The following is a 16,047-nucleotide window of genomic DNA, read 5'->3' as shown; positions in this document are numbered from 1 at the left end:
TCTGTAATCCCAGCTACTTGGGAGGGTGAGGCAGGAAAATCTCTTGAACCTGGGAGGCGGACGTTGCAGTGAGCTGAGATCACGCCATTGTACTCCAGCCTGGGCAACAAGAGCGAAACTTCATCTCAAAAAAGAAAAAAGAAAATACAATAGATAGTTTCACTGATGAACAAAACAACTGAAGAACGGAAGAAGCAATGCGATCCTGGTGAACTGAGGCAGATTTATAAGCAATCCTGAGGTTTGGTCACTCTGTTTCATAGTTCTGCTGGCCTCTTTGGATGATGGTACCAAGGGTTTTGGTTTTATTTTTTATTTTCACTCGTTATTTGGAGTTCTTGACTCCAAAGACTCGTGCGACAGTGACATTCTCCATCAATCAATGATTGCCATATAATGACTAAACGAATGACTTATCCGTAGCGTTGTCTGAACCATGGTGATTAGGACAGTGCTCAGCCTTGGTCCATGAGCTGCCGCAGAGCTGCCCTTGGTAGGAATACAGAAAAGACAGTCCATTTCAGAGAAGCTTTGGCCAAAACCTCAAAACGTTTCTTAGGTTTCCTGGTGTCTTGGCTTCTTCTCTGTATTGTTTGGGATGACCTTCAGTTGGCTCGTAGGCCTTCAGCTACCAATTGGGCCCCGCCTTTGTTTTGCTCGATAGTGTTCATTTCCAAGTAGCTCGTACCCCCTCTCAGTGAGCCCCGGGCATAGCTTAGGGTCCAGAGGGATGGTAACTTGGAGAATTGGCTGGCTCAATCTTGGGGACTCTGCATTGTCTCTAAGCTGCTTGGCCGGGAGGATCTACCTGGAACTCACTGATGCCCAGCTTAGCCCTGACTTAGATTCACCATTAAGGTAGGAAGAATGGGCATGGCTTTTCCCATCCCATTGTCTCTGATTGGCCTCCTAATTCCATCCTCCAGCCTATGCCCTAACTCTCAGGTCATGAAGAACAGGGAGCATTTACATTTTTGTACACTGGTAAATCTGCATTAGAAATATGTCTCAGTTGTCCTTCCCCTCCCAACCCAGGGCCTTCCTCAGGTGACAAAGCCCTTAAGGTAACAAGGGTGGCAAGAGAGCAAATGAGTAGTCACTCTGGGACTCCTTCTCTTACCTGGCAATCATGGCACCAGCCCCCGGTGCTGGCTGTGCTCTTCTTCCTGTGGCCACCTGTCAGGAAGGGCCGACAGCAGGTGCACTGTTCTTGCACTTCATTTTGTTCTTAACTGCAAAGTCTGTAGATTTGCAAATTGGCTTCTGGAAGTGGGAAGGTTGGTCAAATTCAGCCTTGTGTTAGGGACAACAGTAGAAACACTATCCAAAAATGTGTAATTCCTGGCTGGGCATGAGGCTCACGTCTGTAATCCCAGCACTTTGGGAGGCCGAAGTGGGCAAATCACCTGAGGTCAGGAGTTTGAGACCAGCCTGGCCAACATGGTGAAACCCTGTCTCTACTGAAAATACAAAAATTAGCCGGGCATGGTGGCACACACCTATAATCCCAGCTACTTGGGGAGGCTGAGGCAGGAGAATTGCTTGAACCCAGGAGGCAAAGGTTACAGTGAGCTGAAATCACACCACTGCACTCCAGCCAGGGCAGCGGAGCAAGACTCTGTCTTAAAGAAAAAAAAAAAAACAAACAAAAAAAGAAAATCCAAAAATGTATAATTAGAAAAAGGCAAGGTGATACCAAAAAATAATAAATAGTTCATGCCCACCTGCTTTGTGCCAGGTACTGGGTTCGGCACGCATAACACCGAGATGGTGATGGTTCTTGCCTCAGGAATTCACGGCCTTTTGAGAGGACCAGTACCTACACCCTGGCCCGCAAAGCAGGCATCCCACTGATCAGGGCCTAACTGGAGGAGTGGGTTTGATCCCGCAGAGAATGAAGTGGTATTTCAGAGGGAGGGTAGACACGCAAGGATATGGAGCCCCTGCACAGTGATGTCTATGTGCAGAGACCCTCTGAGGTTTGATTTGGTGTGGGCAAAAGGAGTTGTGCTTTAGCGTGGAATGGAAGGATGCTTTAGGATTGAGCCATGAAAGTCCTGATGATTCCTCAGGAGGCCGGTGACCATCCAAGATTTAGGGCAAAGAAATCACAGGCTGAGCTTTTGCTGTCCCTGGGGAGGACAGACTGGAGGTGGGAAAGTGGAAGCATGAAGGTCCCCCTGGGGCTGCCATGTTCATAGTCTAGACAAGAATGGGTGCACGCTGGGACTGGTTCTGAAGTGGGCATTGCAAAGGACAAGACTCAACAGGTACAATGGGTAAGTCCTGGACACCAGCTGCTTATGCGGGAACAAGGAGACTGAACTCCAGAAGACCAACGGGAAGGAAGAATTTGGCACTGGGTACAACTCTTTGAGAAAGTGAGCTTCTGCCCCCAACATTGCGTTGACCTCCTGTTTCTCAGGAACGAGGCTGTTTTGCTAAACAGAGACAGGACTGCTATTACTGCTTTAGAAAAAGTGCTGAAGGTGCTGTTTGTTTGTTTTCTGGAGCCAATGATTGGGCCCTGCATTTATTTACCTGTTTATTTTTTTGAGCAAATGAAACCCAGCCCTGGGCCCTGACCTCTTTGGGCACTGGGTGAAACAGCACACGAGAGCTTCCAGGAATGGCTCATCAGCAGCTTCCCAGAAGCAGGGAAAATGCCATTGCTCCAGAAGAACTTCCCCAGCCAGATGTTTTACCAGTTCCTCGAGATGGCAGAGTCTGTGCCTGTGGCCACGGCACATCAGGGTTGAGACATTGCTCTTGGAGGATTAGGTGGGCTTCCTTGAGAATCCGCCTTCTGCTCCAAATTAGAGTCTTTCTAGGAAGGTTTCATTTCAAGGGTCACTATTCAAATTCTACCTTCTTTAAAACTCATGCTGGCCTTGATTACCTGTTCATCTTGCTCCTGGTCCCGATAACTTCCTCTGCTGCCCCTGAGACCCTCAGATTCTACACATTCCCCCAGCTCAGCCTTCCCAGCTCTGCCCAAGAGCAAGGCTTGAGTGACACCCCTCACTCACCCCACCCCCAAACACACGCTCTTTGTCGTTCTTGGTTTTCTCAATGATAAAGAGTCAATAGGAGGAGAAGAAAATGAACTGGCTTTGCTCCGAGGCCTGAGTCAGGCTCCCAGATGGGCGGATTTTTGGTTTTTGTGCAGAGTTGGGGTCAGCAAAGTCTTGCTTGTGGGCCAAATCTAACTATTGTCCATTGTTTTGTTTGTTTATTTGTTTGATCTTTGTTTTGGTGACAGGGTCTTGCTCTGTTGTCCAGGCTGTAATGCACTGATACCATCACAGCTCACTGCAGCCTCAGACTCTGGGGCTCAAGCGATCCTCCCACCTCAGCCTGTAGCAGGGACCACAGGCATGTCCCTGGATAATTTTTAAATTTTGTTGTTTCGTATAGACAGTCTCACCATGCTGCCCAGGCTGATCTCAAACTCCTGGGCTCAAACCACTGACTTGCCTCAACCTCCCAAAGTGTTGGGATTCCGGGCATGAGCCACTGTGCCGAGCAAGTGTTTGTTTTTATATAGCTTGTGAGCTAGGAATGGTTTTTCCATTTTTTTAATGTTTGAGAAAAAACTCAAATGAGAATAACAGTTCATCCCACATGAAATTTATATAAAATTTAAATTTCAGCATCCATAAATCAAGTTTTGAATTTCATCAATAAAAAGCTGAGGAATATTTGTTTCCTGTCTTATTCTAGAAATACCTATATAATCTCTTGGATTCTGCCTCTTTGCCTGCAAATCTGGGACTATTTACTGTATAACCCTTTATAGAAAAAAGTCCAGGTATGGGGAGATTTCTGTTTAGTCAGCTGGGTTAAAAACTCTAGCTAGAGGCAGGTGTGGTGGCTTGCACCTGTAATCTCAGCTACTTAAAAGGTGAAAAAGGAGGATCCTTTCAGGCAGGAGATCGAGACCGGCCTAGGCAACATAGTGAGATCCTGTCTCTAAAACAGGCAAACAAACAAAATTGCTGGGCATTGCGGTGCACCTGTAATTCCAGCTAGTCTGAAGGCTAAGGCCTGAGCTCCGCAGCTTCAGATATAATCGCACCAATGAGCTCCCAGCCTGAGGTGAGGAATGAGACTTAACCTCTAACAATAATAACAAAAATAGCCAGAGGCCAGGTGCCTTAGCTCACGCCTGTAATCCCCGAATTTTGGGAGGCTGAGGCAGGAAGATCACTATAGGTCAGGAGTTCAAGACAAGCTTGGCCAAGATGGTGCCACCCCGTCTCTACTAAAAATACAGAGAGTAGCCGGGTATGGTGGCGGGCACCTGTAACTCCAGGTACTTGGGAAACACGAGGCAGGAGAATCGCTTGATCCCGGGAGGTGGATGTTCCAGTGAGTGTCAAGATCACTCCACTGCACTCCAGCCTGGGGGACAGAGTGAGACTCCGTCTCAAAAACAAAAAAACAGCAACAACAGCATAGCCAGGGAGGGAAAGATCTTCTAAATCTTAGTTTGTGTGCCTGATGTATTGGCTGCTTTTCTAACCCTTACGATTTGATTTTTGCAAAGTAATAATAATAAAACCGATTAGACTGGTGATTGGCATTGCGGTCTTTGGAGCCGCGGGGGCCGGGAAGGTGTGAGCAGCAGTGCTGACCCGCCACTCTTTCTGCCTGCAGGTCACAGGCCTTTCCAGTGCCGCTACTGTCCCTACAGTGCCTCTCAGAAGGGGAACCTGAAGACACACGTCCTCTGCGTCCATCGCATGCCTTTTGACAACAGTCAGTATCCCGATCGTAGGTTCAAGCGCTCCAGGGTCGACTCGGAGGCTTCTGGGAATTTCGAGGAGCCCACAGCTGTCAAGGCGGGGAGCTCGGCCGACCTCACAGAAGACGGCTGCAAGGGCCAGGAGGAGACCAACTGAACAGACCAACCTGTATATTGCAATAGTATTTTACACACAGTTTTAACGTTATGCATCTGATAAAAGTTTGCTAACTGCATTCCAAGGGGAAAAAATCATGTACAACTCCCCCCCAATAGTGTATAGAACATTTAAAAAATTTTAAAAGATATCTATATATATATTAAAAAAAAAAAATCCCCCAGCCCTTGAAAATGGCTGCTAAACTGTTACCCAGCAACAAATACTTCCAAAACAACACAGGTGGGAGAAAAGTGATTTCAAAAACCGCTTGGTGTCCTCTGAGCTGGAGAGAGCTGGGGGCCCTTCCCACTCGAAAGTCGTCTTTGTCCAAAAATAATGCTCTTAACTGAAACACGATACCATCTAAATGATTGAGTGTTGGGTTGAAGATGGAGGGGCTGTGTTTTCGTTGTTGAAAACACCTCTATAATCTGACACCAGCTGCCGTCATTTGCCTCCAACCCTAATGAGATGTGTCGGGAGGCAGCTGCGGTGCCAGTCAGACTGGAGCGGTCACTGCAGAGAAAATCAATTCACGTGGTGTTGTAACTGCACTCTTAGAGAAACCCTAGACGGCCCGCAGCCAGCGCCAGGGCTGACCGGCACTGCAGAGGATTGATATCTGAAATGTGCATTTTTACAAAATACACAGCCAAATGAAATCAATGATCAGGAAGTGTCTGCAGACCAATGCCCATCGCAGATTTGATGAGTAATTCCTTTTTTTAGATCAAATTGCCATATTGAGGGAAATGTTTTGTTCTTGGTTGTCTTTTTTTTTTCTTTTTTAAAAAAATTTTTGGATGAAGAAGGAAGTCACTATTAAAAAAAATTGTAGAGTCTGTTATATAAAATGTTGTTAGGAAAACTAGCTAACCCCATCCATAGAAGATGCTGGTGAGCGATTAAAGTTTAGGTAATAATAGAAAGATTTTTTTTTATTATGATTTTTAAAATTTTACTTGAATGAAGGCTGCTCTGGTCCTTATTATCAGATTTTTTTTTTCATGTGTTGGTTTTTATAAATGTCACAGACATGAAGCAAGATTTTCTTCTCCAGCAAGCTCTTATGAAATAGCTTGTATTAAAATATGAATCTAAACATCCTGCTATCTTTAATGATGACAACTGTTTGAGTTAAAAATGTCTGTTTTTGTAAAACAAATGTGTTCCATATTTTTGTATATTTTAGATTTTCTACTGATTGGATACTCCAAATTTATCAAGGTCTGCACCACACAGAAGGAGATTTCGAGTGTCAATAATGAAACGCTTATTTCAAAAAATGATTTAGGAAGACTAGTTAAAGGTTTATTCTTGAATCTGCTAACATGGTGTAAAGTTGAGCCTTTTAACATACTTCCTTTGAGTGACATAAAATTGGTGCTGTTGCTTGTGGTGGTAGAGAAGTATGGAAGTATTAACTTCTTCTAAAACAAAATCATTCAGACTTTAAAAAAAAAAAAGTCAATATTTCCTTGCAGGCTGGGAGCACAGATTAAACCCCAGGGCCTTAAAAACTTCAGCTCTGCCTACAGCAGTTTACAAAAATACTAAACTGCAATCAATGTAAATAAAATTCTTAGTGCTATCCTGAGACCAGAAAGAATCTCAGGCTAATAAGGAATCCGGTTTGCATATGCTGTCAAAAGGGTGTCATCTAACCGAGGTTTCAGTGTAAATGAGGTCGCTGTGCAACTTGGACCCATCTGGCATAGAGCAAGCTGCTTTCTTGTTTTTCTAGTATAGTTCTCACTGCCTTACTTAAATCGAGTTGATAAACTTAATGCAACTGTTTCTATGATCCTAGAGAAAGGACTGAAATGTTATTGAAAACTTTCCGACTGTAGTACGCTTTAGGATTTTAACTGCACTACTGTGTTTGCTGACTGTGCCAGTCCCTTGCTTTCTGTGTTTGCTCTGCCTTTGGTATCTTAGCAAAGAAAAATTTAAAAAAGAAAAAAAAAAAGATGAAAAAAGAAAAAAGAAAAAAAAAAGAGGAAAAAAGTGGGGGAAAAATGAGAGCCACATTCCATTTCTAGCACTTTGGGAGCTCTTTCAGTATTTTTTTGTGTCTTTTCAGCATCCTCCGATGCGACAGGCAATAATTCTGTTTGTGACACTGGGAACATCCCCTCTTCTTTGTGGTGTGCGTGTTGATTCCATTTTGTCTAGTGCTACTGTCCTCCTTCCCCCCTCTGACACAGGTCTTCTTTCCAGAACATTTGTAACTTGTAATACAAACAAGTGACAGCCACAGTGATGCAGCGTCAGTTTCTGAATGTCATCAGGTTCTCATATCTAAACATGTCAAGTTTCTTCCCTGTAACTTCTGTAGTCTGTGATGCTGGTCATAATACTGTCTACATTCCTACGCAAAGAAAAAAAAATCTATCTTGGAGGAAATCTGAGATCAATAGGAGTAGAGGATTTTGTTGCTATGCTTGTAACAAGTAGAAAACTTTGTATTTAAAGTTTATTCTTGGTCATTATTTATTATTATAATACATCAGTTGACAGAACTTTATTCTGGTATAGAAAGTATTAAAAGTTGTTTTTTCAGCAATGACTGTTTTCTTTCTGCTGTTAGAATAAAATGTCTTTGAAGCAGCCCAGTTTTATCCAGTGTTTTACGCAATAAAACCTCTACCTCTGGGGAAAAAAAAGTCACATCTTTTCCTATTCACTTATGTTTACTAGGAGAAATCTAACATATTTTTGCAGGCTTGTCAGACTTTGGCAAGACTTTGTCAAACTCCGAGTATAAAAAACCCTGTACTGAGCAGGGCACTATAACTCACACATGTAATCCCAGCACTTTGGGAGGCGGATCACCTAAGGTCAGGAGTTCAAGCGCAGCTTGGCCAAAATGACAAAACTCTGTCTCTACTAAAAAATACAAAATCAGCATGACTCAAGCCTGTAGTCCCAGCACTTTGGGAGGCTGAGGTGGGGGGGATCACCTGAGGTTGGGAGTTTGAAACCAGCCTGGCCAACATGGTGAAACCCCGTTTCTACTAAAAATACAAAAACTAGCTGGGCGTGGTGGCACACACCTGTAATCCCAGCTCCTTGGGAGGCTGAGGCAGGAGAATCGCTTGAACCTGGGATGTGGAGGTTGCAGTGAGCCGAGACCTCGCCACTGCACTCCCGCTTGGGTGACAGAGGGAGACTCCGTCTTACACAAAACAAAACAAGAAGCCCAGTAGGGTTCTGCAGTACGAATGAGCCTCTCAGTCCTATGCTTTTTCAAGCTGATTGAATCTCTATGCCGCATACATGGTGTGTCAGTGGGGATATGTGTGTCTGTGTGTGTGTGTGTGTGTATGCACACGCATGTGTGAGCTATGCTGCTTTAAATGTTTGCAGACATGCAGTTCAGTAAGGTAAAGCCTATGGAAATACTATGCTCTTTGTGTTACAGTAATTATATAAGGCACTTAGAGCATTGGGATCTATTATTTCTCTTTACTGGTAGAAAATCTTTTTTTTTTTTAATCATGAAATGCAAGGAAGTCTTTTACCTCCAAATTATCAGAGGATAATCTGAATTCTTCCTCTAGAAGAAAAAGAAAAGAACAAAGGGTGAGAAAGTCTCTGGTAGCAGGGGCTACTGCGAACGCAGAGCGCCGACACGGCTTTGAGAGGGTTTGAAGCATGTGCTCAACATGGGATGTGCAGAGCTTCTTTGATTTGTTGTGTTTTATTTTGGTCTCGAAAACAATCGTGAATAGTGCATGCTGCAGTTCTGGAATACGGAGGACCCACTGGAATGCTACAAGCAAAGACGTCTGCCGAATTTTCTAGAAATGTGTCAGTTTACCATGTTTCTTTCAGGGTGTGAGACTGTGTCCTTGGGTGGGAGCAGATGACTTGAATGAAATCATCATCAGTCCTGACTGTCTGTTATTATGAATATCAAAGGTGAGCTAAGAGGTTGTAGTCAGGCGGTCAGGAAGTGAACCTATGAGGGAGAGAAGACTGGAATGCAGAAGGCTGAATTAGGGATTCTAATATCTACCCACATCACATGCCATGATGGACCTCAAACCCACCGGGGCCACACAAGACACCACAGTGGCGAGAGGAGAGTAGGAACAACTGGGGCTTGGGCGGCTGCACAGCGTGTCGCTCTGACGGGAGGGGAGGCTGTGAGATCTCAGTACATGCACGTTGTCACCGAGAGGAAGGTGACATTAAATTTTCTGAGTTTTCAAGATGTACTGGACACCTGGATTTTGTATTAAGTCTTCCAACTTTTCCCTGTTGGCTCAAAATTTATTTTAAGAAATTGTATATGAATGAATGAACCGAATGTGGTCTGCCGCCAAAAGGAATGAAGCCCTGAGATGTGTGGTACGACATGGATGAACCTAGAAAACAGTGAGAGGAGCCAGTTACTAAAGACTGAATATGATGGAATTCCATTTACATGAAATGTCTAGAATAGTTGAATCCACAGACACAGAAGTAGATTAGTGCTTGCCAGGGGCCGGGGGAGGTCAGAATGAACAGTGACAGCTAATGAGTATGAGGCTTCTTTTTGAGGTGATCAAAGTGTTCTAAAATTAGATAGTTATGGTGGTTGTCCTACTTGGTGAATATACTAAAAACCACTAACTCATGCACTTTAAAAGAATGAATTTTATAGTATGTCAATTATATCTCGATTAAGCTCTTATAAAAAAACAAAACCGGGAGCAGGAGGCATTTTTAAGAAGCAACAATATATATTTCCATCAAAATATTGCTGAGTTCTAAAACAGCCATACAGTTGACAGATTAGTATAGAACAAATAACATACAAGTTGGGGCCTAATGGCTTATATTTGAACCCTAGCTATATTACTTACTGGCTGCATGATGATCTTGAACAACTTTTTTTTCTGAGACAGTGTGTCACTCTGTTACCCAGGCTGCAGTGCGGTGGACCATCATATCTCTCTGCAGCCTTAAACTCTTGGGCTTAGGCAATCCTTTTGCCTCAGCCTCCTGAATAGCTGGGACCATAGGTCTGCACCACCATGCCCAGTTAGTTTTTAAAATTTTTATAGAGATGGGATCTTGCTTTGTTGCCCAGTCTGGTCTTGAGCTCCTGGCCTCAAAGGATCCTCCTGGCTCTGCCTCCCAAAGTGCTAGGATTATAAGGGTAAGCCAATGTTGAACAATTTAACTGTTCTCAGTTCATTGACAGTATCTGTACAATTATGACAATTAGGTACTGTAAATAGGGAAATCATATGCAAATTTTGTGAAGTACTGTACGAATGCTAGGTATTATGATTACTGTGGTATAATGGGTTACAGATAAATTTAAGATTAATTTCATATGTGCAGAAAGCTAGAACTTGAGAAAATCCCCCATGCTTTTAAAGGTCCCCCTGTGGTCAGGTGGGTGGGATTCCTCCACAACCATCTCCTTCAGACAAGACGACCCGAGAAAAAGGTCTTCAACTGCTTTTTCCTAACTTCTTCATTTGAAAAATCTGAGTATTCACAACTCTCTTGTCACTCACAGGGGTAGGGGGTAGGGGAAAGGGGTGGATGCAACAGGAAAAGGATAAGCCTCAGAGGTAGATGTTATTCCATTCTCTTGTTTAACCAATATTTGCAGAGGACCTCCTGTGTTCCAGGCACTGGGGTATGGGCCAGAGAGAGATATACTGGTAAGTTAGAGATCACTGTCTTAAAGGGAAAACAGATTTAAATTTGATAATCACACAAATAAATAGAAACTATCTGGAAGAGGAGATTCAAGGAGAATAGTAATTCCTCGTGTGATATAAGCCAGTGATTGGCTGAGGGATGAAGGAGGGAGGGCCAGGCAGTGGAAGCAGTGCAAAGCCAAGGCTCGGTGTGGTTTGGGACCCTCCTGTCTCGGCCTCTCAGGAGCTGTGTGGTCCTGTTAGATCATTCCGCTTCCCTAAATCGGCTGCTTCTGCATAAAGTGGAACATCGAAGTGCCAGCAATGGGAGACTCTTTTTGTGGTTAAATGAGATCATATATGTAACAGCTACGCAGATAACAAGCTAGATGCCGCCATAGTCAAAGGACAGTTCTCAAAAGTGACAGCATCTGGAAACCAGTGAGGACACGGAAATGGCGATACCTGCTGCAGACACGTGGCTTTCTTGTCCCAAGCAGCCAACTGCCAATGTAGCGTGAGCCACATGCCTTCTTCAGCAAGTAACCTCTCACATCCAGGTACCTCAGGCCCTTGAGGAGAAGTGGGTGAAAGTGTCCTGGGGCCCATTCAGGGTCTTTATGGCTCTGTCCATGGGTGTGGCCACCCTGGAAGCAGCAAAGTTGGCTAGAGGTGTTTCTAGAAAGTGGTCAACCATCTGGGATTCCCTGGGACCGACGGAAGGGTTTTCCAGGACATGGGACTTTTAGTGCTAAAACCATTCAAACACAAATGGTCCCCCTAGGTCTAATCTGGCATCCTTTAAAAGCACATGTCTTATTTTGGCCAAGCCAAGGTCATGGCTGTCCCTGAGCTGGGAAGCCAGTGGGAAGCCCAGTATGAGAAGGAAACCATGGCTCCAGGGTGCTGACAGTGTAGGCTTTACCACTGGGAGACTTGGGTTCAAAGCTTTCCTGCCATGGCACCTTCGCCACAAAGATGAGAGATAACAAGGTACCCAAAATACTTAGTGTGGCACCTGACACGTGGTCATTATTTTATCCTTGCTTGTTGAGTGATTGAATGAATCTTTGTTCCTGCTGCTTACCCAGGTGAGGAATGGCTCAGATATGAATTTCTCTTCCTAGCTGCTAGAAGCTTCTGAGCTGCTGATATCCAGCATTAAGATGCTTTTTTGTGCTGAAACTTTTATAAAGACGATAACCCTGTTGTCTTCCGTAGTTTGGGATTTGCACACTTCCCCCTCTCTGTTTAACATCTGTATTGTAACAGTATATTACGAAAACCTCACCTGGTGTATTGTAAGCACAATCCCAAGGAAATTAGTATTAAATATTGTGATCTTCATTTCAAGATAGAAGGGCTGGGCATGTTCCACCAAACTGGAGGTATGTTTCCATGGGGAAGGAGAAAAATTCATGGTGTAATACAATATTAAAAATGTCACCCAGCTGAGCAGTCCATGTAGAGGCTTGTGTAGAGTTTTAATCTCTTCACCTGTTGGTGCTAAGAGAAAAGAGAGAGATGGGGTAAGGGAGGGAGGCCGGGAGGGAGAGGAAGGGCTTATGTGAGCAGGGAAATCACAAGCAAAGAGGAGGGGGAAAATTTAAATGATCCCAGACTGAACTGTTTTGCTGTTAATACAGAAATACAGTGCAAGACACATTTAATGGGCTCTATTTTTTATTATACTATGCTGAATAATTAAGTTTGAGGCTAAGTGTCACATGGATTTATCTTTTAATTAAAAAAGCATGGTTCACGCATATTTGAGTGGTAGTCCAAATAAATGCAATATAGAAATTTATGTTTGTTTATCTAGGTGTTAATTACCTAGAGATTGTTCTGGATTACTTCTTTTTATAAAGTGTCATAGGCTCGTGTCAGAACGAATAAAGCTTGGCTATGGAACCTTATCAATTTGCTAACTATAGTGCCGGTCTGACCTGCGCAGGGGGGGCGCAGGGAAAACTTTGGGGCTTGTTATGTACATACACGCCCCCTTCAACCCGCACCAAATAAAACAGTCGTTTTCGAAAATATTCCTAGGACATAAAGGCACAAATATATCTTCATTGTTTTACAGCCTCTTGTCCACAGCTATTTATAAAACATGTGATTATTTATGCGTTGGATTATGAGAAGTTCGCTGGGAGAGGCCGTGAAAGAGGCTATATCAATCCAGTTACCTGGTGCCCTGGGGAGGTGGAGGGAGGGCTTCCAGTGGAAACTGGGCTGGGACAGGAAGTTGGCTACTGTGATTTGTCTAACACTTGTCAACCTCCCGGCTGCTCCCAGAAAAGCCAGGCAGAGGGATGACAAAGTTGAGGGTTGGAGGTCACATAAAAAAAAAAAAAAAAAAAAAAGAATCACCAATGCACACTGAGAAAGTGAAACCAGAGCCCCTAAAAACTGTTCATCATACCTTGAGGCAGCCCTTGCTTTTTTCTTTGTTTACAAAGTGATTTGGGGGTGGCAGGTTCAGTCAAATGGCTTGGAAGAAACCGAGGGCTTTGGCCAAAAGGTTCAACTTTAAAGAAACACATTTCGGAAGGGCAGGAAGAATTCCAGACAGAGCTGGGAGGGTCTAAGTTGGGTGCCCGCTTTTGTCCGGGAGGTTTGATTCCCTTGCCTTTTCTGCCTTGCTTGTCTTCTTTCTCCTGAGCACCACGCCTCCATTTTTGGCTATCAGATACCAGAAAATCAATAAAAGTAACTGCGGGTCCCTGCGGGGTGCACCCAGCTCAGTGGGCTATTCTCCTGGGGTGCCGGAAAGCCTAGGGGAGTCAGGGACTGGCATTGAACTGTGCTCGCGTCTCTCCAGCTAGAGCCGAGGGGAGCCATCGAGACCCCAGACAGCAAACTCTCCTACCGAGGAAGAAGCTCTCTGCTGGGTAGGGTTTCGTTTTCCTTTTCTGCGCCCTTCCTCTTGGAGCCCGGGCGCACTGGTGGGGCGGCTCACTGTCAGCTCCGTGATCCCGCGCTTGGCTGCGCGCCTGGAGAGGTGCGCCCGGGCCAGGCGCAGAGAGGGGCGCGGCGCCAGGCGGGGGCGCCCGGGGCCTGCGTGTCGCCGCGGGTGGGGGCGGCTGTCCTCGGGCGCGCACCCGCTGCGGCCGCGGCCCCGTGGCTCGGAGGGATCAAAGCAAAAAAGAGCTTTGGCCTCAAAGGAAGAAGGCCCCGAGGCAGCCCGTCCCTAAGGACTGTCTTTTGGCGAGGAAGGGGACGCCTGGGCCCGAATGGGGCGCGCTGTGGCCTGGGCCACCGCCGAGGGCGCGCAGATCCCGCGCCGCGCCTGCTGTTCACTGCATTACTAGGACAAGGATCAGAGCCCGTATCTTCTAAATTATTAACACTTAACTGTTTTCCTCCCAAATCTCTGCCCGTTTCCTCAGAATCGTTGCCTTTATCAGAAATTGGGTCCCAGCAGCACTGGGGCGTGAGGTGGAGGCACCGCTGGGAGGAGCTGGACAATCTTTTGTGCTTGAGTCATGCCAGGTACTGTGCTGGGTGCTGGGGACACAGCCAGGACAGGAGAGGACGGTCCCTGTGTCCTCCTATACCCCCTGCCCAGTCACAGCAGAGTTCAACGAACCAGGCGATCCTGGGGCAGACGGAGCTTTAGTAAGTGGTGGTCAATTCATGTTCAAAGAAGGCCCTTAGTGCTGAGCTCTGAGTGAGAAGGACTTGCTGGCCGCCAGCAGATGCCCGGAAGCCTTGTTCCAAAAGGGAGCCCTGAACCAAGAGGGGAATGAATGGGAGGTCTGGGCTTTCGAGGTGGTCAGGGAAGGGGCCCCATAGGGCTTTCAAGAGGCCATTGGGCTGGAAATGACATGGAAAAGTCCACGTGGACAAGAATATCAGTTTTTTTTTTTAAATTAATTGAGCTGAAATTCACATAACATAAAAGTAACTATTTTAAAGTGTACGATTCAGTGGCATTTAATACAGTTTAAGTTCCTATTTTCATTACCCTAAAAGAAAACTCCAGGACACGTGCAGTGGTTCATGCCTGTAATCCTAGCACTTTGGGAGGCCGAGGCCGGTGGATCACTTGAGGTCAGGAGTTTAAAACCAGCCTGGCCAACATGGTGAAACCCCATCTCTACTAAAAATTTTGAAAAGTTAGCCAGGTGTTTTGGTGGGCACCTGTAATCCCAGCTACTCGGGAGGCTGAGGCAGGAGAATCGTTTGAATCACATCACTGCACTCCAGCCTGGGAGACAGAGAGAGGCTCCATCTCAAAAAACAGAAAGAAAAGAAAACCCCAAACCCTTTCAGCAGCCTCCCCGCATTTCCCCTTCTCCCCAGCCCCCGTCAGCCACCAGCCAGCTTTCTGTCTGTACAGATTTACTGATTCCAAATATTTTATATATGTGGCATCCTACATTATGTGACCTTCTGTGTCTGGCTTCTTTTACTCAGCATCATGTTTTTGAGGTCCAGCCACTCTGTAGCATGTATTAGACAGGCATTCCTTTTCTGTTTTGTTTTGTTTTTTGAAACAGAGCCATGTTCTGTTGCCCAGGCTGGACGGCAGTGGTACATCTTGGCTCACTGCAACCTCCGCCTCCTGGGCTCAAGCGATCCTTCCACTTCAGCATTCCGAGGACCTGGGACTACAGGTGCGTGCTACCGCATCCACCTAATTTTTTTTCTTTTTTGTATTGTTTTAGAAAACGGGCTTTGCCATGTTGCCCAGGCTGGTCTCGAACTCCTGGGGTCAAGCAATCCATCTGATTTGGCCTCCCAAAGTGCTGGGATTACAGGCATGAGCCACTGTGCCCAGCCTGTTATTCTTTGTGGCCTGCATTGGAGGCGCTACTTGACCTGGCCTTGCCAATCTCTCCAACAGCCTTTTTCTCTTCCCCCTAGGTTCCCTATTTCTCTCTTCTCTGTGGTAGTTAATCACTATCTGGAAATACCTTGTTTACCCCTTTCTTTAAATGCTTATGGTCTACCTTCCCTATGAGAATGTAAATTCCATGAGAGCAGGGCCCCATCATTCACAACCCTATTACAGCATGTAGGACCTCAAGTAAATAGATATTGAATAAATAAAAACTCCCAGCACAATTATCTTGGATATAATCACTAGACTTTTGTGGGAATGTTGTTAGCATTAAAAAAAAAGAAAAAAAAAAAAAAAAAAAGGAAGCTCCTTCTACAGTCTTCAGAAAGTGACCCCCAAACAAAGAGGAATATTGACTCCACTCCACCGCAGACCGGCAGTGGAGAACCTGGGTGTGGTCCTGTTTGCCTTTAGTGTGGACTGTGTCTGCCTGTGGTGGGAAGGCCTGGCAAAGCAAGTCTGATGGCCCTGTGCACCGGGATTGTCTAAGACCATCTCCTTACAGAGGGACTTGTGGCTGCAAACGGGAAACTTGGATCCGGTCCCAATCTGCTCTACCAGGCACGTCCTTCCGTCTCTCTGCTCTGCAGTTTCCTCATCTGTAAGAGAGGCTGTGAGCATCTGCAGCACAGGCTTCCTGCAGGCA

General features: G+C 45.5%; 1 protein-coding gene across 8 annotated transcripts in view; it reads left to right on the top strand.

The window, feature by feature from the left end:
* The window catches only part of ZNF536 (zinc finger protein 536), a 483,243-nt gene extending 475,726 nt beyond the window's left edge, over nucleotides 1–7,517 (top strand). For 7 of the 8 annotated variants that reach the window (XM_032249170.1, XM_032249167.1, XM_032249171.1 and 4 more), the window contains one exon: nucleotides 4,660–7,517. In XM_032249170.1, coding sequence (XP_032105061.1) covers nucleotides 4,660–4,904 — 245 coding nt within the window. In that variant the 3' untranslated portion in view covers nucleotides 4,905–7,517. The remainder of the gene's footprint in view (nucleotides 1–4,659) is intronic. The other variant, XM_032249173.1, reaches the window with a different exon arrangement.
* Nucleotides 7,518–16,047: the final 8,530 nt, after the last annotated feature.

This window comes from Sapajus apella, unplaced genomic scaffold (assembly GCF_009761245.1).
Source record: "Sapajus apella isolate SASKATOON/1434 unplaced genomic scaffold, GSC_monkey_1.0 scaffold68, whole genome shotgun sequence".
Lineage (NCBI taxonomy): Eukaryota > Metazoa > Chordata > Mammalia > Primates > Cebidae > Sapajus > Sapajus apella.
This window is presented reverse-complemented; position numbering and strand designations above follow the sequence as displayed.